A 16,499-nucleotide genomic window follows, 5' to 3' on the forward strand; every position below is an offset into this window, starting at 1 on the left:
TTTACATTTGATAGTATGATCTCCGTGTTGTGATGAACACTTTTATGCATTTATATCTAACCAGTTCAATTATAGAATAGTTATTTTCTTTGCGTATGCAATTATTTTATATAAGGGCCACACAATTAAAAATGTTATCATTTTAGAAGCCATTAACTTATTTTGCATGACAAACAGGCCATCTCCATACCTGTTCTGCTTTTGGATGAACACAATGGAAAGTTCAGCGGACGCCTTGGCACGTGATGCAGGTTTTTTTTCGTCTTAACAGCGGGTCACTGACTACACGTTTGCGCCCCCTTTATTTTCAAATGTATGTCTGGCTTACGCCTTTTCCCTCCAGGCAAAAGGGATATTCTCTTTAAGGTAAGAGTTCTGCGAAATTATTTTTAAGACTTATTTTTTAATTTAAGTAACTTAAAATGAAAACATTTCCCTCTTTTTGGGCTTTGTTTTTGGCCAGCGAACTTGGTTGTTAGTCTGCACCAAGTTTAACCTCGAACTCAGCAGCTGGCTAATGTAACAGCAGCTTAATACAAATATAAACGCATAGCTCCGTTCAAACAGCTAAAGTTTTTATTTTTTACAGCGGCTTCGATGCATCGGTAGTGGGGCTGATTTCAACACATTAGGCAATGAACTAGTTAGCTACATAGCATTGGTTTGGTTTCCAGAAGCGTAAGGCCCCTGTAGGCCTCGTTAGCCGTTAGCTTTATTTAGCTTAGCATAGCTTAGTTAATGCGAACAAACGGTAGGCGGCTCTAAAACGCGCAATTGGAGACGTTTGGTCTCCTAACCCCCTGTTTTCTAAAATGAAACCATATTTTTATATTATGAACCAAAATTTTAGGCTGCTGTGATGTTGAGTTCTTAGTGTGTGAAACAAAGGTATGTAAATCTATGCTACTAAGCACGTATGCTATATTGTGTGTTTCAGTGGCTCAGGTGACTTTACTTATTCAGCAGTGTGAAAACCTATGTAGAAACGGTTTAGTTGCATCCTTACGTTATTTAATAATTTGTGTGGCGCTTTGTAAATGTATGACGGGTTTTTGTGTTACTTGCACACTGCAATACGTTTATACCGTACATATTTGTATGCATAGGCTAGATTGATTGAATATCATCTCTTTTGTATTTACAGCAGGCGCACATTGAATTCTTAATCCCTCATAATGGACTCTAACATACTGAATATAGAGGAGATAGTAATGGGTGGAGGAGAGGCTGCTGCCCCTGCTGAACTGCCCTCTGAGAAGACAGAGGATGCCTACACCGCCTCCATTCAGGAACATGCACCACCTCCTGTCATTCAGTCATGTGAGTGTGAAGGAAAATCCTTGATTTCGTACTATAATCAGTTATGGATAGACCTCCGGGTTTAAATGTATGTTTCTCATGGGCACCTGTTGCATAAAGCTAGTGTTATGCCGGTTTTCAAATAGTGTAATGGTGAATGGTGTTTTTGCATTTTTTAAAAGCTGGGATGGGAAAAAAAATTGTTTAAGTCTTGGGGAGTAAGATTAATAATAATAAAAAACAGGATTACTGAAATACCCCAGGATACATATATTAATGGATTAATAATATTGTGCTATACTTCATCACATTTCTAAAATCCTAAATCCTTTTTTCTTCTTTTTTTTAAGTTCTACTTTTAAATGCTTTTTTAATGTCTGCTGTTTGACCATTTTATATCTTGATGTTACACTAGGTATATAGTTGTATTATAAACTTGTAATTAGCATTGTCTCCCATACTGGTGTTTAAATTGGTCATTCTCTCTCTCTGTATTCAGACCAGCATGAAAGCCTGCAGTGTTTCCAATGTTTTATTACTTTCTGCAACTCAAAAGCCAAGGAAAGGCATATGAAGAAGAGTCATCGGGAAGAGTACAAACAGCAGCTTCAACAGGTTAGTTGAAGCATTACTTTGATAGCACCATTGCACATATCTCTGATTTTTTGGGATTCAGTCATTTACAGCATTCACAGTTTGATTTGAGTAGATATGGTCATACTTCTAGATAATATTATTACTAGATACTAGCACTATTCGAGATGATGTTTGCTAGCATTTCTCATGTTATAGTCTCCTTATGATTCTTGCTTTTGATATTCCTCATTTGTAAGCAGCTTTGGATAAAAACATCTTTAATGAATGTAACTGATCAAAACAAAATTAATATACATAATATTCTAAAAATATTAACCACCTCCTTCAAACTCTAGAATGGTTTCTCAGTTTAGTTTGCTAGTATCAGTTCTCAAAATTGAGTGAGGATGTGTTGCTTTGTGTCTGTTGTTAAAGCATTCTTCTAACAGCACTGAATTTCACAGAAGCTTGCAGATGTCTCTAGAGATGAGTGGATATATTTTTGTTGGTGCAAGCACTCCATTAACCCAAGTGAAATGACTAATAAAATAGTAAAGCAACGAGAACAGTGTTTACTCTATGTAAATCGTATTCTCACTGAATCTGAAAAACACCACTGGCTTCACTCTTTTACACTTGATTACATTTGTTTGGTGATTATATCCTTATTTTGTTGAGCTTCATTTATGAACTGCCAACAACATTTTCTGCAACAAAATCCAGAAGAGTTTCTTTACCTGTGTACCAAATACATGATTTTTCTGTCAAAATGACTGAAACTACTTTTGAATGATCTGTTAATGTTTTTAAATGACAGAAAATTCCTTAAACAACTTGCATCAGCTATTGTGGTGTCAGCTTTATTTGACAGACTTGGCAGACTGAAAGCTGTGAATTTGCCACCAGGTGAAAGAGATGCTTTTTCAGAGGAAGGAGCTGTTTCCACTGTGCTTCCCTTTTATTTTTAACGTAGTGGATGCAACAGCTTGAACTGTTGTAGCGTGTTTGATCCTATGATAATACTTAAGTATGAGTTGCATGTGATTTATGCCACCATATAACTATTGTTTAACTAATACAATACACACACACACACACATATATATATATATATATATAAATAACAATAAATAACCTAAGTCTAATTAAAAACATTGTGCTGAATGGATATTTTTAATGAAATACATTTAATAAAAAAAAAACTTGTGTGATGAATTCAAACATATTAAATTATATTTGTTTTAATTTTTAATTAATTGCTTCAATGTATATTCACAAACTTGTTGTCTTTGCATCAACAGTGTGATACACTTTTCACATGCTATGTGTGCGATCGAACCTTCCCCTCCTCTGAGGAACTGACACAACATCAGTCGACCCACAACAAGGAGGACAAGCCCTTCAAATGTACACATTGCCAAGAATGTTTCCGCACATTCTCAGAGGTAAGAGGAGTTTTAAATGATTTTAAACAGAAAATGCTTGATTTTTGAGTATTAAGTATCTTAAGTTCTGCATAAAATTGTATTGTTCTAATTAATTGAGAAATTGATTACCAAAAAGAGGCAATATACAGTTACTAAAAACGTTATGCCATTGTTATTGTAGTGTTTGAGAGCATGGCCAACTATGTATTGTACACATGCCATGATTCTAATTGTAAGCCTATGTTTAATATTTCAACTTGTGCCACTTTCTTTCCACAAGTTAACAACACATCGGCGGCAAGTATGTCCTGAACGTCAGTTTGTTTGCAAAGAATGCAACGAGACATTTCGAAGCCCTGGACTTTTGCGTAACCATCGTTTGGCCCAGCACCCCGTGCCCATGGACGGAGAGGATGCAGAGGATTCCACTAAGACCTACCGATGTGGTAAATGTGGTAGGGGATTTGAAGAAGAGGCAGAGCTCCTGCAACATCAGGAGAACCATGCAGGCGACCGGCACTGCAACGGTAGTGCCGCCATCAAACGTCGAGGGAGACCACCAAAAACGGAGGCCAGTGCAGCCGGTGAAAAGAAAGCAAAGCAAAAGAAGGAGGAAGAAGCAGAGGAGCCTGAGGAAACCAACTATTCAGAAGATGCTTCTGCAAAACCAGCCACAGCTGAAGGGAAGACAGGAGGAAGACGAGGACGCCCAGTCAAATCTACCCAGGAGCCCAAGGCAGAAGATGATAAAGCAGAAAAAGATGACAAGAAACCTGTTCCTCAGCCAGCTCTGCAGATCCCTTGCACTGAATGTGATCTCACTTTCCCCAGCCTAGCGCAGCTTCGAGCACATAAGAAAGAGAAGCACACGCAGCGCAAGCCTCACGCTTGTGGAGAATGTGAGGAGAGTTTTAACCGACCTGAGCAGCTGGAGGCCCACATGGCAAGGGCACACAGTGCCGGCCGGCACACTTGCCCCACATGTGGAAAAAGCTTTGGCAGAGAAAGTAACCTGAAGGCTCATCAGCAGAGTCATGGAAAAGAAGAGAAGCCAGTCGGAAAGAGATAATTCAGTTTGGGAGAATTTTTGGGTGTATGTTAACCGAAGACTAATTCAATTTTAAAAATGTTGTGTATAGAAATGTAGGTGGGGACAGGGTTCACTTTAGATTTTAAGTTGTAACATAGTAGGGGATCCTTCAACTGTGTGACCCTTGAAATCAACACTATGTGAACATGTTATTTGAAAACTGGAAACCCAAAGGGTAGTGAGTTCATGGTTAACGAATGGTAACCATATTTGGCTGCCTCATTGTATCTTGACATCTGTACATAGCTTTGGCATGGAAAAGAGTCATACCTTGACTGAATTCTCATTTGTAGGGTAACCATGTTGTAACTTATACCATCAAGAGAAACCCACAGAAAAGCCTTATTATATTGTCTAAGGCTTCATATTGTTGTTTTCTTTATTTTTTGGAAAATTTTAAAGTCTTTTCTATGAATATAATGCGTTATTGTTTTTACATTCTTTTTAGAAGTGTGTACAATGGTGAGTGGAAAGATTTACTAAATGATGTTTTCTGCCAAGATCTGACTAAATTTGATTTCAGATGTTTCCCTTTTTTTTTTACTGGTATGACTTGACATTTGACTTGAACTTAAATGTTACCCACAACTGAGTTCTCTGAGTGAAGTAAATGTCTAAATAATTAATTGAAAGTGTTTTATTATTATTATTTATGGTGCACCCTTAGAGAATTTCCATGATGGTGAAGTATCGCTATCACAGATTATAGTTTCTGCCTTTTTACCATACATCATTTTGGGGTAATTATATCATTTCTGCTTTATCGTGTAGCATTAAATGAAAAATAATTTAATATTATATCTACATAATCATTTTGCACACAACTGGATTTGCTCTTAAAAAAGATCAGCTCGAACATCTGTTTCACAAGTTGAACAATGTCTACCTATTTATTGTTCATGAAGATCGGGGAAAGTGGATATAGCTAAAAGTGCAATGGTCAGACTAAACTTTTCCCTTTCATTACATTTCCAGTTAGCCTTTGGTCAGCAAGCTCAGCATACATCGAGTTAGAATAGAACTTAAGTGGTTAAGGAAAGCTTGTTTGATTTACTAGAACATGATTTCAGGACAGTGCGTTCATGGACAGGCATATGAATTTCTGTGACACTGCAAAGGCTGGCATCGTCTTCCTTTGAGCAAAACCAGTTTTAGTTGCCATAGTAACCCATACATTTACATTGGAAGAACAAGAAAGAATAATAATACCTCGAGGCACAAAAAGAAAAAATCCAGAGATGCAGTTTTCTGGCATTGTAGATAAAATAAAAAAAAATTTAAAACTGAAAGAGGACTGTGAGAAAGAACTCCTGTGGAATCCAACATCTAAACCTGCGTGTCTACAGCTGACATTTTACTACAGGTAAATCAAATAATATAATTATAATACAATTATATTCAAACTAACAATTTAGAGCATGGGGTGTCAGACTCGGCCCTGCAGAGTTTATATTCAACCCTAATTAAACACCTGATCCAACTGATCAAGTCCTTCAGGCTTATTTGAAAACTACATGTGGGTTGGAACAAAACTCTGCAGGGCAGGAATTGAGTTTGACACCTGATTTAGAGCAGGGGTCACCAAACTTGGTCTTGGAGGGCTAGTGTCCTGCAGAGTTTAGCTCCAACTTGCCTCAACACACCTGCCTGGAAGCTTCAAGTATATCTAGTAAGACCTTGATTTGCTGGTTCAGGTGTGTTTGATTAGGGATGGAGCTGAATTCTGCAGGACACCGGCCCTCCAGGACCTGAGAGAAACACGTCTGCTGTGAGTGGCTTTAACGCTCCCCTCCTGTAGATGGCAACATCCACATTCTAGTCGGGCATTTTATACCGGAAGTATCGGATGGACAGTGGCTCACCTTATTTCTTCTATATGCTCGCGCAATCTGATCTGAGTTTGATTCGTGACAAAACAGTTTTAACACTGGCAGCTGTCACGATCACGCATTATATATTTGTGGTTTATTGTCATAATAGATGTCGCTGAGCAGTTAATAAACCTGGCATGATCAGGGATTGATTGTTGCATTGCTGAACAGTAGATCCTGAAGCGAAGGTGCTTTCAAATGCTCGTCGAAGAATTCTAGGTAATATGAAGTAAACTTGCTTCTGTATTCACTGTAGCGATTGAATTGACAGCACAAAAATGTCTTTAAGCCATGCAGTTCATCTTAGATGTTGTAGACACTATGTTTGCTAAATTTCTCTGCAAACAGGAGAGACCTCTTTTGCTATAATAACACCTTATTAATGTCATATATATAAATTATATAGGAACACGTATGCTATGTTTATATATGTGACACATATGGCTCTTAATTAATGGGAACAAATAATAATAATTACAACCCTTAATGTCTTCACAGCAAAATTGAACAAACTTGCACAGACAGTCTTTCCTATTTCTTTTCAAGGCACCATGTCAGAGTTTACCCTCGATATCCAGCTGACAGAGTTGGGTTTTTCAAACTGGAATTTCCCTCTCTGTGAGCCACAGAGTGTTAAAGAGAACATTTTGCCGACCCAGAATGGCACTGAAAAGCCAGCACCAGAGACTGAAACGCCTGCAACCTGTCGTGAAGATGCCTGCATTGTTGCGAGTGCATCGGCTGACAAAAGCTTTCTTCAGGACCATCAATATTCCACTCCCTTCAAAGATAACTCTTCAAGTAATGGAGCTCAAAGCAATTCCAAAATCATTTCCACAGAGCAGAAGGATAAAGTCATTTGCAATTTGTGGAAAAGAGGAGGAAGAAGAGAGGGGACAGAACAGAGAAATGATGATGTAGAGCAAAACGGAAAAGAGGGAAAGGAAAATAATTATAAGGAACAGAAATGTTCAGAGTTGAGCCAGGAAGCCTCTGGTCTCACGACAGATGATGCTATGTCTAGTGAGGAAAGGACAGATGAGGATGCAGAATTTGTTTTGACTGAGGATGATGTTGAGGAGGAGGAAGAAGATGATGATGGTGAGGAGGAGGAAGAAGATGATGATATTTCCTGGTCAGGTACTCCATCATTTTCCAAACAATGCATTGTGATTTAATTTATACAATATTTTGTTATTTACCTTATTTAAGAGTAAGAATTTTGTTTCGCGGACACAAAAAAGGTTTACTTGCCCTACCACAAAAAAATTCATACATAAATCTACACACACACACCCATATATATATATATATATATATATATATATATATATATATATAAAAAACGGAAAAGAGGGAAAGGAAAATAATTTTAAGGAACAGAAATGTTCAGAGTTGAGCCAGGAAGCCTCTGGTCTCACGACAGATGATGCTATGTCTAGTGAGGAAAGGACAGATGAGGATGCAGAATTTGTTTTGACTGAGGATGATGTTGAGGAGGAGGAAGAAGATGATGATATTTCCTGGTCAGGTACTCCATCATTTTCCAAACAATGCATTGTGATTTAATTTATACAATATTTTGTTATTTACCTTATTTAAGAGTAAGAATTTTGTTTCGCGGACACAAAAAAGGTTTACTTGCCCTACCACAAAAAAATTCATACATAAATCTACACACACACACACCCATATATATATATATATATATATATATATATATATATCTATATATATACACACAGTGGTGTGAAAAAAGGTTTTTGCCCCCTTCCTGTTTTTTTTTTATTTTTTGCGTATTTGTCACACTTAAAAGATTCAGATCAATATATATATATATATCATATAAATTATCAACTTTATAATGATCATAGAAAGTTAATCTTTACATACACAAATAATTAGCAAATTAAAATGTAAATTTGAGCACTCATAAGCTTTTGTTCTAAACAATAATAAAATGTGATCTTTAGTAAATCTAGAAATAAATATCCAATTTTCATACTGTATGTAATGTATAATAAATCATTTAAGTGATTTGAGATTTTATTTTTTTCATTTGTTTAAAAAATGTTTATCTGCAGAAATTACATGTGCTAGAAATTGTTTTCTTTGTCATTAAATGTATAATGAAATAGTTAATCGTTTTAAATCGTTCAGCAATTATGTAACTCCTTAGCAGCTAAACTGTAAATCCATAAACAATTATTGTTTGCTGGAAAATGATGGTATATAATGAAAAACATTACTGATTGGTTGGTAATTTCCAGCCCATTCTAACTGATGATTGCAATAGCCTGACGAGACAAATGATTTCCTGTTACAGCAGCTATTGATACACCTTTTTCTTCCATTTCAGAGACAAATGGATCTGGAGAGTATGAAGAGAATCGCTGTCATGTATGTGATCTCACCTTCTCCTCTCTCTTCTTACTCCGAGAACATTTAAATATGCATACGGGTGTTCGTCCCTACCGCTGCGATGAATGTGGCAAGCAGTTCTGCCAGTTAGTCAATTACCGTGCACACCTTCGCTCTCACTCCCAGAAAGCCTCCATCCACTGTCGCGTTTGCTCAAACATCTTTGAGACAGAGGAACAGCTCCAGCAGCACTTGGACACCAACCATTTTGAGAGAGAGTTCTATCAGTGTGATTTTTGCAAGCAGATTTTCACTGACATAGATGTGTGCAAGGGTCATGTCGAAGCACACAGGCAACAGGCGAAGCGACATTTGTGCCTCAAATGTGGCACCAGTTTTCGCCTTCGCATCTCGCTGCTTCGTCACCTGGAATGGCACAGCAGAGGCATCTTCTCCTGCTCCGACTGTGAGCAGACCTTCTCCAGCAAGGCTTCTTTGTTACGCCACAGTTTCTCTCACTTGGGCGTCTTACCGTATACGTGTCTAAAGTGCAAACGTCATTTCCGTTTGCCCTCTCTCTACCACAACCACGAATGTAAGCCAGAGAACATCCAGTGCATGGCGTGTTTGGTTTTCTTTCAGAGTCAGGAGGACTTTGATAAGCATAAGAAGGACACAGGATGTTGGGGTCATCAAGGGGCTTTGCCTACCAAGACAGACGAGATCCGCTGCATGGAGTGTGGCCAAGTCTTTGCAAGCATTGAGGAATTAAAGAAGCACGGAAGCACTCACCAGAGGGTCCTGAAATGTGCTGAATGTGGGATGGGTTTCCGCTCGTCACTCATGCTTATGTCACACATGGGAGGGCATGCGGGACAGCGGCCATGTCTCTGCCAGGACTGTGGCCTGGGCTTCCCACATCAACAGGGTTATGACAGCCACCTGAAGACGTGTGGAGTTGTGACACCACCAGTGGTAAGCTTATTTTTTTAATTCTTAGAATACAAAGTGTCTTGTAGTAATTAAAAATGGATAAAATTCACATTGAATCATGATTGAATTTGACATAAGTTTCATTCCAGTGTTGTTATTGTTAATTAAAACTATTAAAATCTTGATTGAAATAAAGATAAAATAAAATATAAATATTAGATAGCCACATACTATTCTCTGAATTTAAAATTCATGCTTAACATAACATTTTTTGAAAACCACTGCTTTAAAGAGCTTCAAGCTATATAAATCTGTTGGGAAATTTAAAAAAAAAATGAATGTCCCTTTAATGTAATCTTCTAATTCTGTTTACAGGCTGCTGTGAAGAAACCCAAACCGAAAGCAACTCCCTCTCCACAAATAATGCAAGCAATTACTCCTAACATAATCATCCAAACTGTTGCTCAGGCATCAATGCCTGCCACATTCCCCAATAGCTTGAAGGAAGTCCACATGGTTTCATTCGGTGACCAGAATAAGCCTGCTGATGGTAGGTGGAAACTTACTTTAAATAAACAGCCTCCTCCAGGTATGCCTTTAGTCATGCTTCTGCCAGTTTCTGCTACACAGTACTCATCTACCTCAGATCCTACCAAGAGCTCCCAAAAATTTTTACCATCCTCTCTGGTCTTAGAAACACCCTCATCTGCTCCACGTATCGTTTCCATGCCGGTGGTCCCATCCGGCACTATCATTAGTAAAGAGGCAGAGAAAGACACTGTAGAGCCCTGCAGAACCAACATTCTTTCAAATACACTCATTCCTGAGCAAAGTCATGACAGTACCTCAAAGAAGAGGTGGAGCATTTTAGAAGATCAGGGTTCTGTTCAAGTGTTTGGTAGAGAAAATGTAAAGGCAGGTGAACAGGCTGCAGTAGCAAATCAGGAAATGAACATTACTGCTCAAGTAGAAGCAGAGAATGAGCAGAAAACTAATTCAAGTTTGAAGCCTAATGCACTGTGCGTTGAAAAAACGGTTCCAGGGAATTCATCGGATACTGCATTTCTCAATCCCACATGCCCCATGACACCATTATGCCTAATAGAGGTAAAGGAGGAGAAGGATGACCGTGACCGCATCAAGAAAAGGTCTTCAAATTTGAAGGACCTCGACTCCCTGCCTGTAACGGCAGGAGTAGAAGTTTGTGCCCCTTTAAAAAGAAATTCAGAAAAGAAAACGCTGGATTCTATGCAAACAGGGTCTCATAATCTAGTTACTGATTCTTCAGAAATTACTTACCACAAAAAGGCCAGTAAAGATCAGAGATTTTTCAAAGAAGTTGTGTCACCTGACAGGATGTGTGCAGAGTCGCAAATGGAATTTACCATGACGGGAGACAAATCAGAAGACTGTCCGCAGGGGCAAAACGAATCTGGATTTGATGTAGAGGTGGAAATGAATGAAGATGTGGAATCGAGCAGCATGGAAGTGGAGATTGGGGATGAAGACAGCGGAGTTGATATGTTGGAAGGTATGCTTCATGAGTGTGTGACTTGTGGACAAGTCTTTCCTGAAAAGGATATGATCCAGCACTACATGAAGCACGCGGCCGACACCGACAGTCCTGAGCTCTCTCCTAACTGTGCCTCTCACACTACAGAACAGTCCCCTCCATGTAGTCCATCAAGAAAAAGACTACGATCTGGCACAGAGTTGTGATCCTTAGTTCAAGAGTATATCTCTTTTTTTTATTATTATTATTTAAAATTGATTTGCAGTTATTGATATTACACAATCTTTACTTCCATTCCATTTACTTGGAAAACAGGGGTCCCAATAATTTTTACCAAATTGAAATTTGGGAAAGATTGATGTTTCTTAAAACCAAGTGTGTTTTGAATGTATTATACTTTTGACATTTCTTTCACAGTACCTTATTTCATTTTCACATTGTCGTATAAGATACAATAAATGTAGATTGGAAAAATGGGAAAATGCTTTCTTTTGTTAATTGTTCTGTGTGTGTGTGTGTGTATGCTCAAATTCAGCCTTCGGTTTTGATCGACTTTGTGTACTTTGTCAAATACTTTAAGGCACCACTACAAGTAATTGTCACTTCTATTTCAATAAAATATAACATGTCAGTAAAAACGATAACATATAGGAAAAAATAGATTTTAAAATATTTAGTGCATTTCTGTATCTCAGAAATGTTGGATATAAGGAACCATGTCTGTTTACTGAATGTATAAGCATTTGCTCATAAAGTTTCATTGGTTTGTTAAATTATTGTTATTATTTAAGTTGTTTAAAAAAACAAACCATTTGTTAAGGGAAGCTGTGAGCCAGAGGAGATTACAGTGGGGTTTTTTAAAGACTGAAAGGTGTTTCGGTACTGCTTTCAGTTCTTTCTGGGTACATGCTAAATAATTCATCTTGGCTGCCCTCACTTTAAGAATTTAGAATCATGATACTGTTTTGGTGATTCTTTGAAATGAATACTGTATTGATGAAACAGAACTTAATGTGAAATGTTTTTCATAAATAAAAGTAATATTAAGGTCATATTTCAAATTGAGAACACGGATGTATATATTCAGGTCTTTGATTTACCCATAAAGGTCTCATAAATATTATTTTGGGTGGTTCACATAAGCTACACCAACTGAAATGACTCGTAAAGGAAACGTACAAACCGAGTGGGCGGAAGGTTAACCGATCAGCAGCTTCTTTTCCAAACTTGTAATAAAGCGCTGCACGGCACTTCATTGGTAAGAGCAACTCTGTTCGTTGTTTTAAAATATTTAAATAGCTTTTAATTGTAAAATCAAAACATTATGCAATTTTGTTTAAAGCCTCCTCGTGTGGTCGTCTTGCTCAACTTGCATGTTTTAGACTTGTTTTAACAGTCAAGTATGTCCATAAGGCTTATTATCATTTATGCTAAAGCTTGTGATAATCCGTTGTATTTCGTACTTGTATGTAGAATCCGGTCGGTGAAGTATCTGCGCATAGCTCCCTGCTGTGATTTCAGTTTAAGTACAGTTGTATCGTAAATTGCATAAATCATATTTATTTTAGTAATAACTAAAGTAAATTTTAATGTTTTATTTGAACACTAGTTGCATTATGTGTGCTATTATCTGAAATGTAATATATTGAACACAGCTGCATTTTTGTCTTGTTAGTTGAAAGATCACACAAGTGTTGAACAGGAAATGACAAAGAAAATCCTTCATACATTTTTTCCCCTCGCTCTGCTAGGTAGGTGAGACAATGTTTTGTTTTTTTCCACCTCTCTTTCACACCCACTCTGTTGTATGAGACCACCGTGCACAGTATAGTTTGCAGCAATATGTTAGATGTGGGTGCACTTTTCTGAGTAAGCAAATTAACAGTTTTTTTAATAGAGGTGTTATTTTCCATATATTGTTTAGTGTTGGTGGCTTAGGCAATTTATGCAGAACACTGATAATTGTGTACATCATTAAATGAGTATAGTGTTATTTTGCTGCATTTTGTAGTGTATCACATTGTAATGTCCACTATTAAAATATCTATATTACATGTGTTTCTTTTCTATTAACCACCTTCTTCTTCTTCGTCATGGTCGTCGTGTGTCAAGCTATGGTTAGTGCTGTTGAAGGTAAGAAAGATTTGCGTTTTGGTCGGCATGTTCATTATTTGTTCAGTCACTTGCGTACAGTTCAAATCAGTCATATCGATTCCTTAGATAGGCTACTCGACAGACTCCTGCACAATCATTTGTACCTGTTTACATTTGGTCTCATGAATGTATTAAACAGGGTGTACGGGTGTTCTTTCTCATAGACAAAGGCTTATGTTATGGAGTCGGTTCTGGCACTATAGCAGGGATTATATTCGCTGATGTTGCTGTGACGGTCCTCATTGTTACTACCACCTACTGGTATGCTAGCAAGCGCAGACAAAAGAAAGAAAACGGTGAGATATTACATAGACACAACACAAATTTTCTTTAGCAATCCTGAAATAGCCATATCAGTGCACAGAAATATTTAACATGCATGTGCTCATGTGTTTCTTTAGCTGACGAAGTCTACATGAATGTCAGAGCAAACTGCAAAACATGAAGATCTTTGGAAGACTGACATGAACAATGGAAGACTTGCTGACACTCAATAGCATACGACATTTGATCGTAGATGATTTATAGATGATTTATATTTTAAATTACCACAGTTGAAATATAGCTTAGCCTACGGCTCTCTGCACTAACAGTGCTCATATCTTAGTTGCTTTGTAAATAAGATCAAATTACCTTATTTATGTCACACAAAATCATACCGAGAACTCTATAATACAAGTAATGGAACTCTGTCTAGCACATTATCAACAGCAATAAATGCAGTGAAAGAAAAACACTGACACCTAGTGGATAATTCAGACCTGCTACTATTTTCTTCCACTAGAACAGAGGTGCCCAAACATTTCAATGCGAGGGGCCAATCATTCAACTGGACTAAACGTGAGCCAAAAATAAATGTTACATTATATCCAGCTATACAATATTAAAATGTATTAAATGTATTTTTTAATCATTACATTTAAGTTTATATTTAACTAATATTTTTATTTACATTAAATGCAAACAATAAAAAAAAGAAAAAAAAGATCAATTAGAAATTAAGGTTGTTAGTTTTTTTTATGTTTTTTTAAAAATAATAATTATTTCTTTCCTCTTGTGATGTGGCATGGCGGGCCAAACAGCGGACCCTGGTTTGGGTATTTCTGCCCTAGAAGACCTCCTTTTCCTCTTTTCATTTTTTTAAAAAAGGTGTGCAATTATGCATTATGATCCTAAAGGTGTCAATATAAGAGCCAGGACTATATAAAAGACACCCTCTTAGTTTGTTTGCAACAGGTTTATTAGTAAGATTTGAGTCTATGGCTTTATAGCTGAATAAGCAAAGGTGGGAGTTCTTATATCCTGCTGCACTGTTTTGCATACAAAACTTTTTAGTTTCTATGCATATAACAACAATTAATAAATCTCAGATCTTCAACAAAAGTAGATTTGTGAATTTATTTGATCTACAACCCCAATTCCATAAAAGTAGGGTCATTTTGTGAAATGCCATAAAAACAAGAATATGTTATTTGTTCATTCTCTTTAACCTTTATTTAATTGACTGAAGTACAAAAAAAATTCTAATGTTTTCATTGGCCAACTTAATTTTGTTTTGTAAATATAAACACGTTTTGATTTTGATGGCTGCAGCACACTCCAAAAAAGTTGGGACAGAGACATGTTTAACACTGTGTCGCATCAACTTTCCTTTTAATTAGAATGTTTAATTGTTTGGGAATTGAGGATACTAAACAGTTAAAGTTTTGCAAGCAAAATTTCCGTCCAATCTCGCTTGATACAAGACTTCAGGTGCTCAGCTGACTGTAATCGTCGTTGTCTGATTCTCCTTTTCATGATGGGCCATACATTTTCAATAGGAGACAGATCCGGACTGCAGGCAGGCTAGTCTAGCACATTCACTCTGTGTCTACAAAACCACGCTGTTGTTGCACATGCAGAATGAGACCTGGCATTGTCTTGATCTAATAACCATGGACTCCCCATGAAAGACGTCATCTTGATGGCAGTATATGTCTCTCTACAATTCCAATGTATGTCACACATATGTCACCCATGCTGTTTGCGCCGCTGCACCACCATAGCATGACAGACGTTTGCTTTTGCATCTGATGAAAATCTGGATGGTTCCTTTGGTCTTTGGGACTGAGAAGTCGACGTATATTTTTTCTCAGAAACCAGTAGAAATGTGGACTCATCTGACCACAGCACACATTTCCACTATTTTTGACTATCTAAGATGAGCTCTGGCCCAGAGAACCCCGTGGCATCACTGCATAGAATTGATGTATAGTTTTCTCCTAGAGTGACAGATTCAAGTTGCATTTATTGATGCAGCGGCAGACTGTGTTAAGTGACAGCATTTTTTTCCCCGAAGTACTCCTGAGCCCATCTGGCTATATTTAAGACCGCAGCATGACAGTTTCTTACGCACTGCCATCTGAGGGCTCAAAGGTCATGCACATTTAACTGAGGTTTCCTGCCTTGCCCTACACAGACTGAGATTTCTCTGGATTCCCTGAATCTTTTCACAATATTATGTATGGTAGTTGTTAAAAGACCTAAGTTCTTTGCAATTTTGCAATTAGAAATGTGATTTTTGATTTGTTTGACACTTCTCATGAAATGGGTCACAAAGTGATGAGCTATGGCTTGGAAAGACTGAGATGCTCCTTTTATATCCAAACATGACACCCTCACCTATTACTTACTGTGAACTCTTTCAAAACAGTTTAACGTGGATAATCTATAACCTTTTCACTTTTATTTTGCCTCTGTCCCAACTTTTTTGGAGTGTGTTGCAGCCATCAAAATCAAAATTTGTTTATATTTACAAAATACATTTAAGTTGGTCAGTGAACACTTTGGAAATCTTTTACATAAGCGTGTCATTTTTTGAGTATTGTTATAAATATGAAAAGTAATAAATGACTGTGATCTGGAATCTCCCAGAAATTCCTGTCCAAAACAAGCACAAGAGTGTGACTCTTCCACTGAAAAAAAAAGAAAAGAGGAAATAGAAATTCTTTACAAGCCAATTTTCATCACATAAATTTCTACATTTATTTGCACTTAGGCTACTCAGTAATGATAGATATTATGTTGGAGAACTTAATTTAATGCTTTAACAAAATGTTGACCCCCTCCCCCCCCCCCCCCCCCCTCTCCCCATGTCCATTGATATGTATTTACAATCTACAAATTATTTTAAATACACTCAATGCATAAATATAAACATCACAAACACTTTTTTGCATGTTTTAAGTTATGTAACTATGCAGGATAATCTTTACAAAGCTCATGTGCTTTAAGGT

The 16,499-nt window shown here is 37.2% G+C and overlaps 2 protein-coding genes across 6 annotated transcripts; both read left to right on the plus strand.

Annotated features, from left to right (window-relative positions):
• Positions 1–234: 234 nt before the first annotated feature.
• Positions 235–5,117, plus strand: LOC107593634 (zinc finger protein 510-like). 2 transcript variants are annotated; one of them, XM_016283438.1, is made up of 5 exons: positions 235–366; positions 1,145–1,320; positions 1,799–1,914; positions 3,177–3,320; positions 3,583–5,116. In XM_016283438.1, the coding sequence occupies exons 2-5, from the start codon at positions 1,176–1,178 to the stop codon at positions 4,369–4,371; spliced, it is 1,194 nt and encodes a 397-aa protein (XP_016138924.1). In that variant the 5' UTR covers positions 235–366; positions 1,145–1,175; the 3' UTR covers positions 4,372–5,116. The 2 variants fall into 2 exon arrangements, with proteins under 2 accessions (XP_016138924.1, XP_016138925.1); XM_016283439.1 differs by lacking the exon at positions 235–366 and adding an exon at positions 656–888 and having other exon boundaries at positions 3,583–5,117.
• Positions 5,118–6,101: 984 nt separating this feature from the next.
• On the plus strand, positions 6,102–11,547 carry LOC107593635 (zinc finger protein 628-like). Of its 4 annotated transcripts, none has more exons than XM_016283443.1 (4): positions 6,102–6,160; positions 6,810–7,403; positions 8,623–9,599; positions 9,933–11,547. In XM_016283443.1, exons 2-4 carry the CDS (start codon positions 6,815–6,817, stop codon positions 11,274–11,276), a joined length of 2,910 nt encoding a protein of 969 aa, XP_016138929.1. In that variant the 5' UTR covers positions 6,102–6,160; positions 6,810–6,814; the 3' UTR covers positions 11,277–11,547. The 4 variants fall into 4 exon arrangements, with proteins under 4 accessions (XP_016138929.1, XP_016138927.1, XP_016138926.1 ...); XM_016283441.1 differs by lacking the exon at positions 6,102–6,160 and adding an exon at positions 6,169–6,492; XM_016283440.1 differs by lacking the exon at positions 6,102–6,160 and adding an exon at positions 6,169–6,482.
• The last annotated feature ends 4,952 nt before the right edge of the window (positions 11,548–16,499 follow it).

The sequence above is a fragment of the Sinocyclocheilus grahami genome, unplaced genomic scaffold (assembly GCF_001515645.1).
Source record: "Sinocyclocheilus grahami isolate Dianchi unplaced genomic scaffold, SAMN03320097.WGS_v1.1 scaffold175.1, whole genome shotgun sequence".
Classification (NCBI taxonomy): domain Eukaryota; kingdom Metazoa; phylum Chordata; class Actinopteri; order Cypriniformes; family Cyprinidae; genus Sinocyclocheilus; species Sinocyclocheilus grahami.

What these genes read in the sequence shown, in the direction of transcription:
- LOC107593634 (XM_016283438.1), top strand. Translation starts at nt 1,176, where the DNA reads ATGGACTCTAACATACTGAATATAGAGGAGATAGTAATGGGTGGAGGA. An exon ending in ACCTCCTGTCATTCAGTCAT is followed by an intron (nt 1,321 to 1,798) that starts GTGAGTGTGAAG and finishes CTCTGTATTCAG; the next exon opens with ACCAGCATGAAAGCCTGCAG. An exon ending in ACAAACAGCAGCTTCAACAG is followed by an intron (nt 1,915 to 3,176) that starts GTTAGTTGAAGC and finishes TTGCATCAACAG; the next exon opens with TGTGATACACTTTTCACATG.
- LOC107593635 (XM_016283443.1), top strand. Translation starts at nt 6,815, where the DNA reads ATGTCAGAGTTTACCCTCGATATCCAGCTGACAGAGTTGGGTTTTTCA. An exon ending in TGATGATATTTCCTGGTCAG is followed by an intron (nt 7,404 to 8,622) that starts GTACTCCATCAT and finishes CTTCCATTTCAG; the next exon opens with AGACAAATGGATCTGGAGAG. An exon ending in GAGTTGTGACACCACCAGTG is followed by an intron (nt 9,600 to 9,932) that starts GTAAGCTTATTT and finishes TTCTGTTTACAG; the next exon opens with GCTGCTGTGAAGAAACCCAA.